This window comes from Coturnix japonica, chromosome 4, assembly GCF_054131305.1.
Source record: "Coturnix japonica strain WE chromosome 4, WE-NBRP24, whole genome shotgun sequence".
Taxonomy (NCBI): domain Eukaryota; kingdom Metazoa; phylum Chordata; class Aves; order Galliformes; family Phasianidae; genus Coturnix; species Coturnix japonica.
This window is the reverse complement of record NC_140666.1, coordinates 57,506,964-57,530,559: the sequence shown is the minus strand read 5'-3', so window position 1 is coordinate 57,530,559 and position 23,596 is coordinate 57,506,964. Positions and strand designations below refer to the sequence as shown.

At 35.4% G+C, this 23,596-nt stretch overlaps 1 protein-coding gene and 1 long non-coding RNA gene across 22 annotated transcripts in view; one reads left to right on the top strand and one right to left on the bottom strand.

Annotated features, from left to right (window-relative positions):
- Window positions 1–23,596, bottom strand: part of PDE5A (phosphodiesterase 5A) — a 122,562-nt gene that overhangs the window by 17,482 nt on the left and 81,484 nt on the right. For 5 of the 8 annotated variants that reach the window (XM_085546944.1, XM_015861889.3, XM_015861893.3 and 2 more), the window contains 10 exons: window positions 17,848–17,919; window positions 16,720–16,809; window positions 15,475–15,612; window positions 15,111–15,178; window positions 13,165–13,273; window positions 9,918–10,002; window positions 6,154–6,329; window positions 4,659–4,718; window positions 1,546–1,692; window positions 275–400 (listed from right to left, as the gene is read on the bottom strand). In XM_085546944.1, the coding sequence (XP_085403070.1) occupies window positions 275–400; window positions 1,546–1,692; window positions 4,659–4,718; window positions 6,154–6,329; window positions 9,918–10,002; window positions 13,165–13,273; window positions 15,111–15,178; window positions 15,475–15,612; window positions 16,720–16,809; window positions 17,848–17,919 (1,071 nt within the window). The remainder of the gene's footprint in view (window positions 1–274; window positions 401–1,545; window positions 1,693–4,658; window positions 4,719–6,153; window positions 6,330–9,917; window positions 10,003–13,164; window positions 13,274–15,110; window positions 15,179–15,474; window positions 15,613–16,719; window positions 16,810–17,847; window positions 17,920–23,596) is intronic. The other 3 variants (XM_015861891.3, XM_085546946.1, XM_085546947.1) reach the window with 1 other exon arrangement.
- LOC107313554 (uncharacterized) overlaps window positions 1–23,596 on the top strand; it is a 115,195-nt gene that overhangs the window by 29,540 nt on the left and 62,059 nt on the right. For 10 of the 14 annotated variants that reach the window (XR_014945920.1, XR_001555058.3, XR_014945916.1 and 7 more), the window contains exon 3: window positions 19,104–19,156. This is a non-coding gene — a long non-coding RNA (uncharacterized LOC107313554). Of the gene's footprint in view, window positions 1–18,799; window positions 18,929–19,103; window positions 19,157–23,596 lie in introns of those variants that run through there. The other 4 variants (XR_014945921.1, XR_014945911.1, XR_014945919.1 and 1 more) reach the window with 1 other exon arrangement.

Here is a 23,596-nt window from a genome sequence, read left to right as displayed (position 1 = left end):
TTTGGTCTACAAATAGGATTAATTTACCCTCTCTTTGAGATATTCCTATTGGATGCATCCACTCAATCATTCCAAAGGATTTAACTGAAACTGAATACATAACAACATGACACCAAGTTAATAAACCAAGCACTAAAAGCCAGAAGTCTTCAGCAGAAAAACTTTGATTTAATTACTGATAATCTCATGTTGAACATCTTATTGACATGAGAATCAGATCATTACAAAATCTGTTCAGCCAGAATGTTCTTAATGTAGTAACAGAAAAATGTACCTGAATTTTACCAGATTTTAAAGCAGCAAACATGCACTGTGCTGTATTAAAGGCATGTCTCCAATTGTGATAAGCAACATTTTTCCGATAATTTTTCTTCACGCTTAAAATCCATCTGCAGAGAACCTTTAAGAAACAGCATCATATAGTTAACTGTAAATACATTACAAGTTTCTCTTTAGGAAAACAAATCCTTTTCAATTGAAAACTGTCATACAGAACATTCTTCCTCTTAGATCACTTCAGTTTTAAAATGACATACTTGTAACTGAACGTAGATAAGAAAATGCTTACAATCACCAGCTTCTTCTTGTGAATGTAACATTTGAGGATTTATTATGGCTAAATAATAGAATCATAGAATCACCAGGGTTGGAAAAAACCTACAGATCATCCAGTACAACTGTTCACTTATCACCAGTAGTTCTCACTAAACCATGTCCCACAACATGTCTAAACATTCCTTGAACACCTCCAGGGACGGTGACTCCACCACCTCCCTGGGCAGCCCATTGCACTGCCTGACCACTCTTTTGTAATAGCAGCTATTTCCTAACATCTAGCCTATGTTCTGCTGTGTTAGAAGCTGCTGTTAAGTCAGAAACTGAGGTATCTTGAGCTAGCTGGCAGAAAAAAAACACAAAACAACGGTTGCTTGTAACAACATATTTCATGGAGACAATTCATTTTTTAATTACAGAGCTTTCTTAAGAAATGTTCTGATAATGAACATGTCTTTTCACTATATCAGCTTGTATCTATTGTCGTGGTGTTATTTTGTTCTTGCAAATATATGAGCTATGATGTAATTACTCCATGGGCCTTAAATACCATTCCTGTGAAAATAAAGAACAATATTTTCTTCTTTTGCTACTGCGGAACATAATTGCAGTTTTTTATACCAGTAGCCCAGATATGCTTTTATGTGCTAGTACTACCTATTCTTTTGAATACTATCTCTGATTTATGCATCTGAGTATTTAGTCTTGCTGGTTCTGAAATACTGATATAAAAACTCACCAGAATTTTAACCACACCCCCAATTCTCCAGGTTTTCTAAATGCATTTTCTAGCCCATCAACCAAGTTGTTAATTATTCAATTGAACCAAACTAGAAAGAAACCACAATACTTTAAATACTTTTCATAATTTGCTATCTACTTTTAAACACAGATTTTCAAATGCATTTGCTGTAGGTTCCTTTCACTGTTCTTATTTTCCAGTAATTAATTTGTCTCTTTATGTGAAGCAGCGTCTGACAGCATTCATACCTCGTGTTTCATTTGGAAATTCTGCACCAGATTGAGGTCTGTGAACATTCGAATTGTACACAGCGTTGTTTCAAAATCTGATAGTTCAAAATCGCTGAAGTAGAAGTCAGTTAGGTTGAGAGACTGTGCAGATGGTACTACAGCAGCCTAGAGAAGAAAACAAAACAGAACTAGAGAAATCTTAACATAAATGCTTTTTCAATGGACAAATCGTGAGATCCTACATTTTACCGTCATGTTATGCTTAAACCTGATTATTACTTCCCATTTATCTTTCCTTAGCTCTTCCACTTTAACACTACCTCATTTGTTTCTTTGATTTAATGAACACTTTTCCATAGTGCTATGCTACACACTAAAAAATCACTTTCCCACTATGAGGCTTCGATTTTTCTGGGCAATTGCAGAACAAGTTCAAAATTAATATCCAGTTCTCAAGATGAGGCTACACCAGAGCAGGGTAGAACAGGGCAATGCTTTTCCTCAACCAGCCTTGCAGTGTTGAGCATGATGCATCCCAAGGTACATTTGGCCCTTTTGGCTGCCAGAGTATACTGCTGATTCACATTCAACTTGCCATCAACTAGAATCCCCATATTCATTTCTGTGAGTCTGCCTGTCAGCCACATATCCGTCAGCCTGTATTGGCTTGTCTCATCCCAGGTGCAGAATCTGGCACTCGCTCTTTTGAAATTTCATGTGGTTGGTGATTACTAAGCCCTTCAATTAGTTGAGATCTCTCTGCAAGGCCTCCCTGCCCTCAAAGGAGTCAATAGCTCCTCCTAATTTAGTGTTGTCCAGAAATTTACTTAGTATATCTTCACATCCCATATCTAAGTCACTGATGGAAACACTGAAGAGAACTAGACTTACAATGGCTCCCTGCAGAAGCCCATTAGTGATGGGCTGCCAGCTTAATGTAACTCCATTTACTATAGCCATTTGAGTCCAACTTATCAGCTAATTATTCACCCATTACATTACATTTTTTTCTACCTGTATGCTGGACATTTTGTCTAGAACGTACTGCAATAAACAGTATGGAATGTTTTGCTGAAAAATAAAATTACACCAGCTGGCTTTTCTTGGTCAACTAGGTGAGTAACCTTGTTACGAAAGGAGATAAAGTTTGTTAAATGGAACTTCCTCCTTGTGAACCTGTGTTGGCCATGACCAGTGACTGTGTTTTCTTTCAATTGTTTTTCAATGACTTCCAGAATAATCTTCTCCATAATTTTGCCAGGAACTGAAGTGATACTGACAGATCTGTAATAACCAGGGTCATCTTTACTGCCTTTCTTGAAAACTGGGACAACATTCGCCAGCTTTGAGTTGACTGTGACCTCTCTGGATTCCCAAGACTGTTGAAAAATAATTTGCGAGAGGTCTTGTGATGACAGCAGCCAACTCTAAGTACCCTGGGGTGAATTCCATTGAGCCCAGTAGATTTATACATGCATCCAGCTGGAGCAACAAATCCCACACAAATTCAAGGTTGGCTGGGAAGTCCATTACAGGAAGTGGACTGTCTCTAATATGTTGAACACAATTTTAGGAAGTGTTTCTCTTGACTGTTTTTCCAATTTAGAAAGATTACAGAATATGTCTTTTCCCTCTTAACGTATTCTAAGTCTCAGACAGTTTTCTTTTTTCTCAAAGTAGAGGTTCACTGGAAATAAAGGTCTGTTCTGTGAAATAGACTACAGAGGTATATGTTGGCAACTGATGGGAAAAGGAAAAAGGTTTACGGAACAAAATCCTCTCCATGACCAAGCATACTCCAAAGAAGAAAAAACAGGGACCATTCTCTCGTAATGAGGCCAAACACCACAAATTGACACCTTCACTGTAAATAGCGTTTAATGATTTGTTTGCATTGGGATTCATGTGCTGGCCTGAAGTCTTAAGATATCATTACGTTTAGCTCATATTTTCTTTTTTTCAGCTAATTATCTGAAATAATTTTATTACCCTATTAAAATTGATAGATTCATAGCATGAAAATTTAGGTATGTGTTTCATGCTTTGGGATGTAATGTGAGGATATGTGATTTATTCAAAGGCATAAATTCTGCTCAAATAGTGCTGCTAAAAAGTATGATAGAGGAATCCAAATCTATTGCACTCATCTACACAGGCTTTTGGAGACAGCAGGTGCTGTGTGCTCTGGTTCTGCCTTCTGACTTCAACACAAGCCCTTAAAAGAAACCACTACAGATGCATAGCATACTATTCTTGCCAGTGCCTTTTTATTGGAAAGCAGTAGTGTAGTAGAACTGAGGTTCAAAATGTGCATGACACTAACCATTCCAAACTTAGTCATGTGCCTTGTTACATGGCACCCTGCTTTGTCTAGTCCAGTCCCATACTATATGGTCCCCTTGTTGTCCCTTTTCTTTACCTTCCTCTTTATCCCTCCACCACTTTCATTGTCTTCCTCACAGTTGAGGGGATGCAGTTTGCCCAGAACATTGTGTTTCAACAGAAAGAACAGCAGAGACTAAGCACATGATGTGCTTTGAACTATACTTGAAATCATGGCTGTAATTACTCCTAAGGCAATGGTTTGTAAACACAGGATTAAACATGAGCACAATGGGACACTGTACAGAAAAGTAAACATAAGAATAATTAAATGCTGAATTTCTGACATAGGCCATAAAGCTGCATCCATGCTTGGGAAGCTTGAAATATACCAAAGATATAAAATATACAAAATTCAGACTTAGCTGCCAGAAGAAGATTTCACAAGATTTTGGGTTTTTGTTGTTGTTGTTTGTTTTTGTTTAGTTGGGTTTTTTTGTGGTTTTTTTTGCTTCTGCAATACTTAATCATTATGAGTAGATAATATTATTGCATCAACTACTGCTGTCACTTAAACTCATAAAAATGGCAGTCAGTATGTCCGTAACTATTTATTTTTCTGTTTTTTGTTTGTTTATTTGTTTCTGTAATTGCAGCCCTCTGTACATTGCAGTGTTAGGTACACTATAATTTTTATTTCTGGAAAGTGTGTGCTTCTGAATGTGTAGGGATCACTTCTGTGTAAAGGACCACCCTTCATTGTTATATCAATGGAGTATTTCAAAATAAATAGGAAAAAATTCAATTACCGCTGTTACCTGCAGCTCCCTTGTTTCCTCCTCAGCAGCAGACGCATGGTATGAGAGAACCTAAAGAGAAAAGGAGCCCTTAGTACAAACAAAAGAGCAATGTAACAAAGCAGAGTGTCTCAGCAAGCAGAATTTTCAGTCTGCAGCTGCATTACATTGCTCTTGCTGATGAAACGTAGTGTCCCTGCAGGGCCTGAACTGCTTTTATGTTCTGAAAGCATGTGGGAAGAGATCTGCCATAGCACAGAATCTTCTTGATATAATTAGGCCAAGAAAACGTAAATAGTTTCTATAAATGAGCAAAGAACTCTGATTTTCTCTTTGGAAAGTTTTCATGCCCCACTTTCAAAGACAAATAATTCATGAAAGAGCTATAATTATGTGCCTGACGTTGTTGCCATAATAATCCTTTCAGGAGTTTATTCAGACATAAAAGAAAATTTTGCCTTAACTGAAGTTTGGCAGAAAAGTCTGAAAGAAAACATGTTTGTTTTAAATTAAGAAAATAAGCTCATATTTTTCAGTTGTGAGAGCCCAGAACATGAAAATGTTTCAGACTGTTTTAGCAACTAAAGGATAAATTATTTTATAAATAATTCAATTTTGGTATTAGCTTATAATCTTTTTCCATTATGGAAGTTTTAGGTGTGGACTTTATGTATTGTAAAATGTAGGAGAGAGAATTGCTAATTTGCCATGTAACCAAAAAGCTTCTTTTTAAAGTACTTAAATTATCTTGATGATAACTTTACTACCTTTTTATTTAACATGATTTTATGCAGGTTTATTTGAGAGTGGTGATTTTTTTTCCCCATTTTTTAGAGGCTACATGGTACATAATCCACATTTTAGAATCCTCCAAATACTCTGCTTACATAAAGAATGTTAGGACATCCAAAGTCTACAAATATTTCACATTCAGCTTCAATTTATCACCTCTGAGTAATTCAGCTTCTCTAACTAAAGCCCTCTTTAGCTATTAAGCTTAACAGTAACCAATTCAATGGCTTAGACTAGATGATGTTCATCCTGATATGGTTTGATGGAGTTTGAGGAAATTGCTGAAAACCTACAATAATGCTGCTGATGCTCAACAAACCAGTTTGTCTAAAGGACTAAGCCAAAATAATCACAGAAAACCTCAGACAAGAAAAGGAAGCCCCTAATCCCCTAAACCATTTCCTCTTCCTACGCAACAGAACAAACTAACTGTGTTGCCAATGTGTAGCCTCATGTAAAGGAAAAGATGTGTTCAGTTCACTGCTAAATCTCTTGAGTCAAGTTAAAGTACAATACCAAATAAAACAGTCTGCTGGGAGACGTGGAAACAAGCAGAAAAATTCCTGTGCAACTCATCAGGACAAATGCTGTTCTCATTAGGGAGAGCAATTTCTGTTCATGTGAGTAGCTGCATTTATGTGTAGAACAGATGAGGTTTGGAGAATATGAATATCTGTTTTGTGCCAATTAAACATCGCTTAGTTTTTGAGCTCACCTCTAATGTCACCATCTGTTTGGCCATTGCTCTTTCTACAGCTTCATACATCTGTGTATTCTGGATTCCCAAGCCACAAAAGATGACAAATGCTTCCAGAAACTGCTCATCATTTCTGTTGAAAGCCTTGATCTTGCCTGAGTTTTCTTCCATCTTATTCACAAGCTGGCATACTCCTAAGTCAGGATAGAGAAACACGAAGTAATAGATTGAATTGTCAAAACATCACCTATTGTTTGGAACATCAAGAGAACTAATAAGTCTATTACCGTTTAGCCCACAGTACAAACCAGCAATATACATGAAAGTTACACGCAGGAATTCTGTAGACTTTTAAAGCTTATTAGATGTGTTTCCTTGTATTAAAGCATAAATCTTAAAGCACAATATATTACTTAGTAGACCTAAAAAGCACTTATTAGGATATACAAAGCAAAAATATAGGTGAAATTCTAGGGTAGTTTTCATCCTGACTACAATTATTAATAGAATTCTAGATTGATATAATCCCTAAAGACAATGTGTCCTTTGGAGGCTAATTAAATTTTTGTAAGCATGCCAAAAGAACATTTATGAAAGTCAGAACACTGTTACACAGAGTTTTTGTCTCCTTATTTGAGTCAGTACTGGAATTTTTTAAAATAAATGAACATGACAGATAATAACCAAATTGAGGCTCAAGGTTCAAATACATTTGCTGACTTTATGAAGATGTGATTGAATTACAGCCTGCTTCAAAGGTTACTGAAGTCATCAAAAAGCATCTTATAGATATCAGGTTGTTAGCATCAAAATGATATGTAGTTGCATCTATTTATTTTCCATTTTTTTCTTCTGATTGGTGCCAGACGTTTCTGTGCACTTGTCATTGAGAGTCCTGACAGGTAACTTTAACCAAGCCTGCAGATTAAATTTTCAGTACTGTTCTAAGCAGATGGGAATTCACTTATATACCTCAATTTAGCTTTATCTAGTGCACGGCAATTTTTGCTAAGAAAGTAGAATAAGCAGCTGCTTTGTAAGCATACATTGTCTAAAAGAGCTGAGAGCGTGATTATTGTGTTAAGCATGTCCATGTTTCCTTGCTCTCAAGAGTGTAAGTACTAGCAGTTTTAAGGATAAAAGCTAACATATTCGTAATCAGTTGTAAATAAGTGTCCCAGTGAAAAACTTAGTTGCAAACTAAAAAATCTAAATCAAACAGTAATTGCAAAAGTCTTATTTTGATATAAAATGTAATTGCATACCAGTCTGTATGCTTCACTTATTTTATCAAGAATATTTTGCAGATGAAGCAATGACTGACTTATTAAATATATACTTTAACAGCAAAAGGGAAGATACAGTTGGATGTTTCTAAAACACTGTAACCAACTTTCAAGTTTTCTTGCTCTTGCAGAACTACTTAAATAGGCTACGTGAACAGAATCTGAATGCCTTACACTGCCACCATAAGACCAGACAAGATGGATTTGATTTCTCCTTGTTGATAGAGACGAAATTATAATTAATACTATTTTACAGCAGTACCAATATTGAACATTATCAGCAGCTGCCCTAAGGTCTTATCAGTACTATTGTTTTGTGTGGGTTTTTTTTTTGTTTGTTTGTTTTGTATTGTTTTTTCTTTTAATGGAAGTATTTCTAGCATTGTAATACTATAATCCACAGACTAAAAATCCTCACTAAGGTTCTTAATTGAAAGAAATATACAGTCTGTCTGTGAGGGAGCAAGTTTGTACCAGTACAGTAAGTGGAAAAAAAGGAGTAAAAGAATGTTATACACACATTTAAACTATGTTTTTAGAAGAACGGTGGCCTTGCATGTAGAAGTTTTAATGTCTAATGGCAATATATGAACACTGGCCTATTTTCAAATTATGTTCTCTTCAGGGAACTGTTATTTTAGTATCAGAATTTCCTCTAAAGAGACAAGAATATTACAACTGTAGTTGTGAACTACTCAGCAGGCATTGTGGTATCTGAATATTGCAAACAGGATTCTGACTTAATGGATTAGTAGATCCTTAACTGGTAGTAAAAATACATAATTTTAGAGAATAAGGACTGACCAAAAACAAGATTATCTTTCCCTGGGAAAAAGAAGCAACTTATAATGCTCAGGGAAAATCTCATGGAACTTACTTTCAGATCTCTGTTTAGTACTGTTTATGATTTTATAATTATTTCCATAGCAACGGTGATGTAACAAACACAACTGAGTAAGCCATAAAAGCAAATGAATTCTTAGAAGACAAAGCATTTGGATAAACATAAATGCCTTTTTAAAAAAAAGCATCAAAAAAAAAAAACCAAAAAAAAAAAAACCAGCAAAAAACAACTGGGAAAACTACATCAAGTATACTCTCCAATATTTTTCAAAAGATTCACCAAAGCATTCAGAGTGCTGTACATTAGAATTAAAGGAACTCAAAATCCTTTCATTGGGACATAAAAAAGCAAAGAAAGATTCAATAAAGTTTTTACCATATACCTGAAAAATGCACAAGTCAGGAGAATAAAAAGTTCACCTCTTTTCCAGTAGGATTTGCTTGGTTTTGCTGTGGAGAGCTTTTCCCACCCTCACCCCTCAGCTGCACATTTCACACCCCAAGTTCTTGTCTTGGGTATACTTATCTTTAAAAAAGAGAAGACTTAAAATGATCTTGTACTATATATAATATGCAAAAGGAGCTTCTGGGTATTGTCCCCACGCAAACTATTTGACCTCATCCTATTAAAGATCTGAACATTATCTGTGCGGTCCTTAAAGGACTGAAAATTTCCCATTGCTCAGACTTGAAAAACCCACCTAAAGGGGTACCCTGACAGTAACTCAGCTTGAACTTCCACAGGAAAAAAATTGAAGATCTCCGTATGACATCAGATGCAACTGTTTTATCAGCAGTTAACAGCACAGTGAAATATCTCTATTTAAAGCTCAATAGTCCAATTTTTTATCTCGGTCTTCTAGAGTCTGGGAGAATATATACAACAAAGTAATAAAAGAACTCACTGAAGAAGCTGATAAAGACATTTCAAGGAACTCAGTTTAGAAAAGACAAGGCTTCTCTTTCTGTTTCAGGAAATAAAATAAGATCTGTCTTCATGGAAAATGGATCTCATTTAATATAAACACCGATTATGTAGTTTTGTCATAACTCTCAAGAATGATTACTTGAAGATGATTAATAATGCACTCTTGGAGGATTCTCTTGCTAAATTCTGTAACGTTGAAGAAGTTGCACTCATGGTACTCTCTGGAAGTGAGTATATTTTATATTCTGTTTTGTTGTGGAGCTTACAGTTGCCAGCATAGCACACTGACATGCATTCCAATTCCCATGGTACAGGGAAGTCCTGGTAATTTCCAGTGGCATTGTTATACCCTTGTGTAAGGTAAATCTGATACTCACTGAAAGACTTAACACACATTCAGTATATGCCCTGAAATTCTCTTAGTATTAGATCCTTCAGACAATTCAGGTGTACATCCACCTCCACACCAAGGCCGTCTAAGTATTTGGAATCTATAAAAATGGTGAAGTATCACAAGAGTGTTGTAGATACTTAGTAATTATCTTGCTTACTTGTAAGGTAAGCAATTTACAGGCAATTTTGTAACGGACTTGTTGGTTGGAAGCAGCATAATTAGGATATTTCCCCTGCATCTGTTGCTGAGATTGTACTGTGGAACACAGAAATATTTCCATGAAATATACAAAAATATTTTTTGTAAAAGTATTTTTTGTAAATATACCTACCTATAACCTTATTCTTTTTCCCATTTTTTATTGGTGTACACAGCAAACTCTTTATATGTTGACTTACACTTTCTGTGTTGTCAGTCTGTTAAACAAACAAAACAAAACAAAACAGTTAAAATTTTTAAGGCCAGTGTTTAAGTACCTGAAAAGAAAATGCAGAAAGAGGGTTTGCACTATTGATTTATACATGTTACTTCAGAAAGCAAACATGTCTTTGAAGAGTTTTCACATCTTGGCTGAATGTTGTAATAAACATTACATCTGATACAAGCTTCGGTGAATAATAATACAAGTAATGATGATAATCACCATTCAAGCTTTCCAGGGACCTGCAACACTATGCTAAAAATGTGTTAATTTCATAATAAATTCTTCCACTTCACTTTCATGACAACAACAGTTTTTCACCAAGACAAAGTGTTCAGCCGAATGCAGCTGAAAAGAGATCAGCTGGGCTTTAGGACACCTTTCTACTCTCATTAATTAAAGAACTATGAAATTATCTGACCTCTTCCATTTCTAGCATCTCCCCTGTACTTGCAGTAGGGCCACACAGATTATAAAACACGAGTTTATGTCATTAAGCTAACTGTGTATTTTGTGACACTAAACTTTCTGTAAACCCTTTTGGTTTGTTTGAGACACCCTAATTAACCCACCAATGCAATGAGAGGTGCCTTAGTGAAGCCTAAATTATGATCCAAAGAATGACCAGTTTTCCAAGTAGGTCAACATTCTGCAGTCTTCCAAAGGCCTTTTATCATTGCTAGGTTGAGTATATTTTGCTATCAGTTTGTTTCATACTCCACAACAAGGACTCTGAATTAATTTGTGAGGTAAAATTGTGGATGGGTAGAATAAAACGACAAGGCATCTTTTTCAGATTTCTGGTGAGAAAATGACCTACTTTTGTTCTGTAGCTCTTAGTTCTAGAATAATGTGGCAGTTGCTGAGAAGTAAATTAGGGCCAGTCTCTAATTGTATGTGGCACAAAAGATGTGCATACACCAATATTTCAGATCAAAGGGGTTGGGTGAATTGTTTGTTTGTTTTTTTTACTACTGTTGCTTTGCTATTTTGTACTCTGCAAGAGATTGAAAACTGCAAGCAAATGCATAAAAACTATAGTGCCTATAACTGGCAATAAAAAGTATGAGTATTTGAAGAAAACATTAAGGATTATGTCATGAGGGATACTTTACATGACTATGGGAATTTAATGTTTAGGAGCTCATTATCAAAAGGATAGAAGGAATAACTCAAGACTATGATTTACTGGTTTCTGTACTTTGGTCTAAAAAGATGTACATGTGTAATCATCTGTAGAAGAAGGATAAGAGCAAGCATCTCTCCCTAGATCTCTCCAGCAGACACAATTGAGAAACATTTAATCAAGTTGGCATGAAAATTGGTTGAAGGCTACCCTAAGAAGAAACTTCTGTTTTACAGTAAAGTTCAAATACACAGACACTCAAACTTGTATGAAGTGAGATAAGAACAAAGTTCACAGTGCTTAAAAAAAATACTTGACCCAGTATTGATGAAAAGGAAAGTCAGTAAACAAGAAAAGGCATAAATGGCTTTAAGGAGTGTTGCAGATATTTGAACTTTATCTTCACTGCTCTAGCTTTGTTGGTTCAGGGGCAAACAAAGATGCATGGTTGCTGAAACCATGGTTTACTTACTGTCCTTGCACGTACTGAACCTGAGGCAGGAAATATTAGGGCCCTCCTGTGAAGGAACCTATACTAGTTTTCTGCCTCATGTCACTATGTTGGCTGCCAACGTATTTAGAAAGCACAAAGTCCTTTTTATTAAGTGAGTAAGTGAACCGTTGAACATTCTCCAAAGAAAGAGGCAAGTCAGCATTTTTAGGTTACGAAGTACACCTGGGATTTCCCTCATGCCATGGTTTGTCAGCTTTAAAAAGATTTTGCCTACAGCCTTAAGATTTCTCTTTCATAGCAGTAGAGATGCAGCCACTGTGGCTGTTAAAAAACATTATTTTCTTCATGTTTCTTTCATATGCTTAGCATGTAAATCTTGCAGATACCAGGAAAAATGTGTAAGAACTCTTAACTCCACTGACAAAGAGAAAGTTTTGTTTCAGTCAGTCATTTAGCATTCCTTTTATGTATTTTAAAGTGTCTTCAGAATAGTTGCTTATTTCTTAAATGACTTCATGTGGTATACCCACGCGATTCTTTTTTGTCTTCCACTCCTGCAGTTAAGATAACTTTGGGCCCTGCACCATGGCAAGCACTCAAGGTTTTTTTGCTCTGTCCTTCATATAATCCAAGTCCAGAACTTTAGTGAAACCTTGCACAGAGTAAAAGTGAAGCAACAGAGCTCCCCACTGTGATGCTGCTCGTCCTATCCACTTACTGGTACAATCACAGGCAATGCTGTACTTTCTGAAATTTTGGTCGCGTGATTCAGAACAAAGAGCTTGGTAACAACCTCCTGATTACCATAAAACTTCTCCCTCTTACTCTCCCCCTAAGCCCCCCCCAGTTTACAGGCTTATCTTTTGTAAGAAGTGTTTTGTTCAAAATTTTGCATTGAGAGGAAAACACAGAATTACAACTTTGTGTTGTATTGACAACAACTTTCAGTGCACCCATGACTGTAATCTGAGTCTTGCCAAGTGGCCTTCCCTGCTAGCACTTCAGTATGTGTTCTGTAGTACATCATGCCTTGAGCATTTATCTGATGAAGTGTAAAGCAAAAGCTTCCATAAAAACGTGAAGTTGTTGCTTATCCCAAACAGCAAAGAACTTGCATGCATATCATTAATCATTGGCAAAGTAAGCAGGGAAGGGAGAGAATAAAAGGGAAGGAACTTCTGAGAGCCTCCCGACAATCACAGTCAGCTACAGAGGATTACTATGAAAACCTCCAACTGTTCTTCACTTAAATGCTTTCCAGAAAATGTATTGCAAGCTCTCCACATCATGGTGTCTATTTATTCACCAGTGAATGCAAAGCTTTTTTTAATAATGGCTGTAGAGATACTCTGCCCACTTTGTGAGAATGGTACTGTTTCTGCAGTGATTTTATAAAGCAAATGCTGTTAAGTTTCTTTGTATTTGGAGAATTCTGTGACCATTAAATAAAAAGAAAAAAGAAAAGAAAAAAAAAAAAAAAAGAAAGAAAGGTGGGTGGGAAGAAAGAAAGATTTGAAAGGCAAATAGAAAAGAAAAAATTCATTTCTGAATTACAAACCTTAGGTTATTTTACTTACTGTCCAGGGAAATCTTCTGTCTTTGCAGACATCTGGGATGTTGAGAGGCTCCATTGTGTTCTTGACATACTGAGCATACATATAATTGATTTTGTTTGTATCATAGTCCCTGAAAGAAGCAATATTATTTTTATGTGCTTAGTATGACGTAGTTTCATTATGCATAGTAGGTAACTGTAAATATCCTTCATGTCTAGAGTCAAGTAAGATATAACCAATAGCACTTTGTAGAACTGAGTTAAAATCCTGTACACTAATCCATCTGTCATTGCAAAATGACTGGGAGGATTAATTTATACATGCAGATGAAGGACAAAGAATGAGCAACTGGGTTTAGAGTGAAATAAACAACTCTGAAAACAAACTATTTGCAAATCTGACAGGCCTGAAAAATCAATACTGTATGAGACATGCTTATTCTTTAGACTGAGTTCAGCTGGTAATACTTGAAGTTTCTACGTCAAAGTTTATTTCAAGTTTGTTCTAAAAGAACAATCAGCATGGAGATTCTTTTATTGCAATAGAAACATTTTCTTCCAAATTGGGACATAAAATACGTTCACAAGATCAATCATCTCCTGCTTTTGTAGACATTAAGTTTTTAATTAGAGGAGTTCAACTCTATCACAACACTTTGCCAGCATTAGAGGAGGGCGTATGTCCTAGTAATGTACGTATTATCATCAAGCTCCTACAGTTTACTCTGGCATTTGACTTGACTTTAGTTATCCTTCTGGTGCAAGTGCATGTGCAAAAGATGTTCACGGTGCTAAAGAGAGAAAATTATTCTTTCATTATTTCATCAACTTGGTTATATAAGGCAACACCCCACAGTTCTGAACACTGGTTTGATTTTGGCTTGATTCAGGGCCCTTGATTATGTAATAAGCCTGAAATTATATCCTGTAAAGTAACACTTCCCATCTAATCTATGTAATTAGATTTCTTCTGTTGCCTGATAATGTGACCTTAAAACCAACCACCAGTTCTAACTCCAGTGGCTGACTCACAGTCCATGGCACGTAACTGTGCTGCTTCATGAACATCATTCAGATATGCAGCTAAGGTTCTAGCATTCCCTCCCTATCAATTATGAGAAATAATTTACTGACAGTCCAAGGCAGTAAATTGAATTATGAGTACATCAAGTAGTAAAAGGGATAATAAATAGGGAGGTTAATTCTGTTTCTTTATGTAACAGTTACTCTGTGATCTTATGACCATTTTGTACCTACGTACTTTATGACTGTACATTCTCTAAAATACCTATACAGTTGAAGAGTTGTTTGCTTTAGCCACACACTTTGTATTTCAGTTTCAAATACTTATAATTAAAACTCATATCAGAAATGTTCACTAAAAAATGATCAAAAGTACGGAAGTTTTAATTTTCTCTCTGGACACGACATCTGTAGTACTGTATTTTTGATGGGACTGTGTCTCATTCTTCTGACACTATTGGTATCAACTGCTTGTGATGACAGACAGGTTATGGAGGCAGTTAAATTTCAAAACTTAAATACAGAGAGATTCAGATTAAATTTTGCCATCTGAATATTTGAACTGAATTATTTTTACATCTTTCTCTTCATCCCAGTTTACATTCTTAACCATTTCTTGAAGATAACGGAAAGTTAGAGTTTTAGGACTTTTCTTTTGATTTTGTCAGTCATATTCCTTGAGTTGTAGCCTAACCTAGAGCTGTAAAAATGAACTGTAGGCTTGAAAAAGTGAAGAAACCAGGCCTTGATCTCCTAGACTTCTCGATATGACAATTTGTCTATGTGTGTTTCAGAACAAATCTGCTCCACAACAGATAGCAAAAATATGTGGTAGCCAGTGGGATGAAATGGTACGCAGGTCCTTTATTATGAAAAATAATATTAAAAACATAATTTCTTCAACATTTTCCAGTGTTTAACAAAAGCTTAATTTCATTGTTTTACCTCTTCTGATTTTCTGCTGAATCTTCTAATTCTTCGGCTTCCATATGAAACACACTAGAAAACGAATCCTAAAAAAACAAGATATTATAATGTATAGATGTGGATGTAATAATTTAGAGTAGTAGTATTCATATGAAAAGCTGTCGTTTGGTCAACTTGTAGAGACAGTGTGACTATATGAATATATACATTATGTAAATTCCTCTTCTGTACTCTTGTATTCAGGAGTGACTCTTAAATACAGTGAGAGAGATTACCACAAAATAAAATCCTTCTCCTTTTCTGCAGCCTATGGGATGCTCATACCTCCTCCAGGGAATAAGCACTTCTGCCTTTAAATAAAAAAAACAACACAGCTACTCACAGTACAATCTTCATCCACTATGAAGATGGTACACCTCTGCACTTGCATGAAGGATATTATAGTGGCAGCTATCTTCTTCAGAATTACTTCCAAAGACTGTTGTTCCTCAAAAATAAGACTGGCAAGATCAAGAAGCACCTGAAAAACAGGTTTTTGTGAAAATCTGACTAGCTGTGATGAAATCAATAATTATAGTTACTACTCAATATGATTCTTCTATTTCCTGAACCAAGGAAGACAACACGTACATCTGTGAAAAGATTAAGCTTTGGCTCTCATACAGACCACAAGGCATCAGTAATTAATAGTTTGATATATTTGATGGCAGAAATTGATAGCATATTTAGCTGTCTGATGTTTTCAGTTGGAGACACAGAGTAGATTTTGGCATTCACAGTTGATCAAATGAAATTTAAGAAGTCCAGACCACACACAGTAATTTGCCCTTAGGAAACCTAATAATTTCCTATGGCTCATGTTTGCATTATAAGAACGTCAACAGTGATACTTAAATTACTTAAGAGTTTCAAACACAATTATTCATTGTAATTTAAACAAATCTTAATGAACTCATTTGGTAAAAAAACATAATTTAGACACTGGCTGTCATGTTTCAAAGCTGCTGCTGAAAGATTCAGCTGCTCAGATGTAGGTAAATTATATTCCCTCTATCCCCACAGGAAGCATGGAACCAATTTGAAAAGATTTTCCAAATTTATACCAATTTATAAACACTGATATTCACTTTGAAACCCAGACCTACCAGAAAGTTATTAAAAGACCTGCTGCCTTGTTGTTTCTCCAGAACCTTTTCATACCATATCGGGTAGACATATTCCACCCACTGAGGCCATGGCATTAATAAACCATCAATTATATAGATGGCTACAGAGTAAAAAGAAAATTCTATTTCCTGTTCGATAATTATGGAAAATATTGTTAGTGACTATTTATAGTTGTAGGAGTCTAGAAGAGCAATCCGTATAACCTGTACAATTTTGCATGGATAATTCTACCTGAAATTTCTAGAGTATGGAAGCATCTGGTTGTATAATATACACAGTGAGCCATAGGATAACTTCAGGCAAAATTTAGTATATTGACATAGTATTACATACAGTATTCAACTAGAGAAATTAAAAATTGCCAAGAAACAGCTGCCACACGAGAAAAAAAACAGCAGAATTCTCTGATTTCTAGGTAACCATAATTTTTCTATATCTGGGACAAACCTGTTGATCGTACCTGATTGCGCCTGTTTTCAAGCAAAGATGTTTCATACAGTTGAGCGTTGTGAAGAACAATTCCACAAAATGCCAAATATGCAGCAAAATCCTGAAGACAAATAAACATAAGCTTTTGATGAAGAGAGTGTCTCGCAGCTTCTTAGCGTTATTCAAAGATAAACTGTTACATTTTTGCTGTTACAGATTTGTCAATCTGAAATATTGACATTTAAGGATATTTCTGGCAATTGATCATGCATTCAGGTTTATTTTAGTCACTCAAAATTTTTTTTCCTCAAGAATCTCTTCTCCTTTTTTAAAAATTAATAGTCTTTCAAATTTATCCTGGAGAAACTAGGATTGAAATAAGAACCAATTTTGCAAAAATACTGTTTTTACCTAGAAAAACATAGTAGAGAGCATCTCTTATTATGGGGATTTCAGCCTCTTCTGAACTGGAAATAATATTCTGCTAACATAGCAAAACCACAAGTTTTTTTCACTTTCTGAATGGGATTAATTCTGATATCTTGCAGATACTCTGCATGTGTTTTGTTTTAAATGGGAAAGTTTTCAAAAGGAAAGAGTAAATTCCAGTTTTTTTTATTGACAGAGATTAAATCATCTTCTTCATCTTCTTTTGCTATACAAATTTAATATGAGTTCCAGAAATGTCTGGAAGGCAACTACTGTGTGAGAACTGGGAGTCAAGTTCTTCTGATTATCTCATATACTTATAAGGCTTTTCTCTTCCTGCAATTTCTGTATTGGGAAGTGATACAGTTTTTAAAAAATAATCACTAGACAAATTTTAATATTCAAAATATGAATTGGTGGGGATGCCAGGAGAATTAACATCAGTTCATAGAGGATTATGCCTATTATAAGCTATAAAACTGTCCTACAGTGTAGCTTGTGTTTCAGAGATATATGAGAGGCATAATTCTGATCCAGATATTAAACTGCATCCCATCTACTTTTCTCATGGCTTTACAAGCAAGGAACTGTACAATATAACAAGGAATTCTCTTGCTAAAGGTGTTTCATTTTTCATAACTTTAAGATGTCTGATCAGTGTGAAAAGTAGTATTGTATTCAACCCCTCCTCTCCTGCTAAAATAGAGACATAATTGTCCAGCTTCTATACCTTTTCATCTTGTTCTGTGAAAGTCCCACCAGTTCCAGATTTCTTATTAATTGCTTGAGCCACACCAACAACCTAGCGTATTAAAAATGAAATAATTAGATCATTTATGAGGAGTCTGTCATTGCACTCTAGTATGCCTAGACATAGGTGAAAATAAATAACAACTACATGTTGGCCTTTGCATAACCAAACATATTTAAACCTGTTTATTTCTTACTTATTCATACTACAAATTTCTGACCATGAACCTGACTTATCAAAAAGAAAAATAGTGGCAAAAAGTCCCAATGCTCTTATGAAGAAAGGTTGATTTGATCCGGAACTTGTTCTATAAATTGAAACAGTCATCTCACAGAAGGGCAGCAGTGGTTTATACTTCTGAAACCATTAACAACATGTATCTCTAATGGTCACCTACTTTTGTGTGTAGAACCTACCCTTCCTGCTAGCTCTGATGAAGTTTCCAAAACCTTCCCCTTCTTACTTGAGGCTTCTTACAAGATCCTCTACTGTGATCTGTGATCTTTTTGCCTTCTGTTTATTTCTGAAATTGTTCAGATAGAATTTTTATCTTGCTGAAAAGCAGTATACACAGGCTGGGTACCTGCCAGAGTCATGTTTGTTACTGTAAGTATTTACTTAAAGATAGGTTTTGAAAAAGAATTGCTTTGAGACTGTAGTAATATAAGACCATTTCAAGTTGTTAATGACAGTAGTTTTTTCATCTTACTTTTAAGGATAAACAATACCAGGAGAAAACTATGGTGTGTGTGTTTAAGAAGCTGTGTTTATGTGTTACTCATGAAATTTATAACTGCTTAACTGAAGGAGGTCACACAGTTATATTTTTGTAATGGAAAAGACAACAATTTACTGTCTCTCACACCAGCATTCCCAAAATACTGATGTTACAAGTAAGGTCATTGTTCTGCAGCATGAGTCACTGCCAATTGTGGGCTCAAAAATGTCTGTCTGAAATAAAGCTCGGCTGTCATGTCCGTTCCATACAACGGAAGGCTTCCCACAGATCAACTTCTTATTTACTTCAGTGACAATTCCTTATCTAGAGAACATTCTCACTGTAATAACAATATAGTTGCTATACGTATGTCTATAGCTAGCTTTGAATTGTAATCAAATCCTTTAACAAATCTCCATGCTTCTCTATTTACTTGCATGTGGAAAGAGTAATGCTTAGGCCTTTTCTCCTACTGCTATCTTTTCTGGGATTTTCATTTTTTTTTCTTTTTTTCCAGCTCTGGTCCAGCATGAAGGAAGACAACTTTAATGAGTTAAGAGGCCTCAAGAGGTGAGTAATTTTATTTTGTGTAAATCTCTCCCCCACAATGAAAGGAAAGCTGGTTGTGCTTAAAGCTAAAAGGAAACAGTAACAGGACCATATTAGTACCACAAAAAGACTATTTAACCTCCCTTCGTTAGCCACTCAGGTTTCTTGTATATTAAAAAATGCATATGTTCCAATGGAAATGGTCATTTTTGTATCTTTGTTAAGTCATTCCAATAAAAACTTTTAATAGAAGAGGGAAAGAATACTTAGGAGAGGAAACCTATTAAAATTTGTAGTTGTCTTGATAATAAGAACTTTATGCAAAAGAGAAACTGTGTACTTTTTTCTTTTCTTTTTTAGTTAAAAATATTGACAAAAAGAATGCATCTTCCAGTAACATTCTAAGCTTCTATAGAGGTCCTTGTTTTATGTGCAATTTTTTGCATATAACATTACATGCTTTAAAAATTAAACTGATTCAAATTCTGGCCTGAATTGTATTTATACCAATACAAATCTAAGCAAACTTCACTGAGATGTCTATTATTCAGGTTGGGTATTAAGAAAAAGTTTTTCTTAGAAAAAGTGGTGAGGCATTGGAACAGGCTGCAATAGAAGGTGGTGGAGACACGGTCACTGGAGGTGTTCCAGACATGTGTAGGTGTTGCATTGAATGACGTGATACAGTGGTATGGTGGTGATGGGTTGATAGCTGGATTACAAGATCTTAATGACACTATGATTGTATTAGTTACCAGTTGGAGTCTTGGCTACAAACGGGTAATTAGGGGAAGACATAAAAAGCTCAGGGAGATTTGTTCCTTTTACTAAAATGATTATGTAATTAGGACAAAAGCAATAGTGTTTTAGGCTGTGTGAAACATAGGCCTGCATTTTAAAGAATCCTAAGCATAGCATGAAATTTTCAAATTTCATTTTTCAAACTTACTATAAATAAATCTGAAAAGACATAGATCTGCTCTCTCCAGATGGGAGTTATGTTCAAACCAGCGGAAAATTTGAATGAAAGGTTGACTGTAAATACAATGAGCTCAGCTGTAGAGAAATGTTATTCAGATAACAGGTATAACAAAAGTGTGATATATTTGTGGCAGTAAACAAGAAATATCTGCATATATGAGATAAAACAGATTTTCTGTAAACCCCGAAGAACACTGTAAAAAAAGTGACAGCCCAATTGAACATTCACTGATATATGCGCCATTCCAGCTTTAACAAAAACATGTTGTTTTTTTTTTAATTACTTAAGGCACTGTTTCATCTTTTTTTCCTTAACAAGCAAGCACCAAATGAACTTTCTTAAAAGCTGCAGCACTAAAGCAAAGATAGTTTTTGTCACTGTCTTGCTATGCCTATAGAATTATCCTGCGTATCTGTTGTTCAACCACAGAAAAACTAGTAGGAAACAAAGAGGCTTAAACAGCCATGAAAAGGAATGACTGCTAGTAAATCATAAGTGCTATGGAAAGAAGAAAGCCAAGAATAATGGAGAGTATTACTCAAGTAATTACTATTTGCTTGCAGTTAGATATCTGTAATCTTGTGTCCTAATCCCTAAAGTAACCAGAGATCTGTTGAGTGCTAAAAAATCTTTTTCATGGGCTTTACCCCTAGTCTGATGAGGGAGGGTGTTACACACACCGGTCATGCAGCTCCTACCAAGACCCTCTATCCAGGTTCGCTGTATTTTAAGTGCAAAACAGGTGGGCAGAAAATAATAAGCTGTATACAAAGATCCTTACTCCTTTGTCCAGCCTTCTTTAAAATCAATAGGAAAAAAAAAAAATCCTCTTGGATTAGATACCAAATACTTTGTAATTTGCCATTCAGATGTCATATAAGGCAGACATATACCATGAACATGAAAGCAATTTTGATGTTGGAATAGTTCTCTTACTGTCAGTCTCAAAAAAAGGAAATAAAAACAAACACCTAACATTTACTGAGCTGATAGCCATACCTGTCTTTCCAGATCAGAACACAGCTCTCCTATTTGTGTTCTTGCTGGCAACAAGCAATCCTCCAGTGCTGCCACTTGTTCTGTAACCTTTCTTCTTCAGCTGTTACACTGATCCCATTCAATAAAATGTGATCCACATTACAAGGAGATATTTTTTTTTAATTATCAGAGAGCATTATTTTTACTAATTATTTTCTTTCAGTAATTGTCTTCTGCCTCTAAAAGTAGCAGGTTACCTAGAATGTTTCTCATCAGATAATAACTAATGACTTCAGTCCTGGTAACTGTGATCTGAATTTTATCTGAATTTGTTTTGTGCTGCAGTTTTCCGTACATTAAGACTTAAGGCCTAATTCTGTGAAAGCTTTTACAGCTCTACAGGGAGTCAGTGCCCTTTCTAGTTTGTTCTTACTTCAGCTGATTTTAAAAACACTGTTTTGAATTGAAAAAAAAATTTATATATATATATTTATTTATTTATTTATTTTTTATTATTTATTTTTATTTTTATTTTTTTTTAAATTTAATTTTATTTTTTTTCTGGCACCTGAACATGAAGCCAAAAAATGATAAGGGGAAGAGGAAAACTCAACTTCTGTCTTTTTGTAAAGATGGGACGCATTCACATGAGAGCACAGATTAAGTGGTTTTGAGCTTCCTTTGCTCTCCTGCTCTTGCAGAACTTTGATCAGGCTTACAGCATTATCCTGTAGGGACAGACTTGTCTTTAAAGGCTTTAATTTTTAATCAACAAAACTTTCACAGTAGCCTGCATGATTCCTAGCAGTCTGGCCACTATAAAGTATCTCAGCATAAGATGAAAATCTGCCCAAGAAGCAAATTACTGTTCTCCGTAATCCTGCAGCAAGGCTGCTGCTGGAACTGGAGTCAGTTTGTTTCAAGTGAGGTTGGCTATTTTTACACTGCACTAGGGTAACATGGTTACATTTTATGAAGTCCATCAGGATGCGTTAAAAGGCTTTTGTCAACAGAATACCACCCTGATGTATTTGGAAAAGATTCATGATGACAGGAGATAGAGCTAATTAAAACGACAACTAAGCAATTGAACTGTGCATTGCCAAAAAAATCCAACCAGTTGCCTTGTCAATTAGAAGGAAGTTCAGTCTCACATATGGGAGGCCTACAGCCTGAGTGACAAGTCTCACTTAATAGAACACAAAATCCCTGCGTGAGAAAATAACTACAGATTTTATTAGAAAAAATTAGAAAATTTATTAGAAAAAAAAAAAAAAAAAGTAGAAATAGCAGAAATGGATGCCATTTCTGTACACACTTCTGTACACATTCTACACCAGTCATGATGACTCTCCCAATAAGGAACCATCCATTTTACAGATAGCACAAACCAGAGAGCTGTACTGACCCTTGTATCAGTTCTGGATAACTCTACAAACTGGTTTAACCTAATAACTTCCATTCAAGGCCTTTCTACCTCATTCACATTCCTCATTCAGGTTGGATATTAGGGAGAATTTCTTCTCAGGAGTGGTAATGCATTGGAACAGGCTGCCCCGGGAAGTAAGTGGTGGAGTTAATGGCCCTGGAAGTGTTTAAGAAAAGGGGGGATGTAGCACTTAGGGACATGTTTTAGTGGGCAACACTGGTGACAGGTGGGCAGTTGGATTAGATGATCTCAGACGTCTTTTCCAACCTTAATAATTCTCTAGTTATATGATTCTTCACTGGTCAAAAATAGCAAATGATAAAGCCTTGTCTGCCCCAAAGCATCACGTGGCAATACTTTTGACATATGATGAGATGGACAGAATTTCCATTTAATTATTGAACAGTCACCGTACAGTACTGATTTACATGTATCAGGACTTTGATCAAAGCCCCTAAAGTTGATACAAAGGTTGATCACTTTGTATTTGCAGTGTATTATTATGAGCAAATGAGAACTTTGCAGACAAACTTATACTTTACTACTTTTCTCTCAGCAAGATCAATACCAGTTGCTGGGTCCTTTTTATGAGCTCTACTGTGAATCAAACTGTTTTCTTCTTTTTATCTACGGAATTTCTTATTAGTAGTTATTTTTAAGTAAGATGTTGGTTTCTCACATGCCTCATGGAAATAAAGGAAAATGTGAAAAACATCTACTGGAAAAATCTCCATACTTCAGCAGGCCCAGAGGATTTAATAATCAGCATGAGATTTTCTTCCTGAATTAATGACTCTTTTGTTTTAAAAAAGAATATCAATACTAAGCAAACAAACCAAAAAATAAGACACATTTGCTTCTCATTCTCAGTGTTTATTTTTGGAAGTCTTCCAGAATTATCTTTTGACTGTGCTGACATGGGCTAAGAAACAGTCACTAGCTTCAGTATTTCTAGAAGGGCCTTGGGAATTTATTTACTTATTTATTTACTTTTTACAGGGAGGAGACAGTATTCCTTCTTTTTTTTTTTCCCTCTCCTCAAAAAGCAGATGGCAAGTTGAAGGCTGTTTCA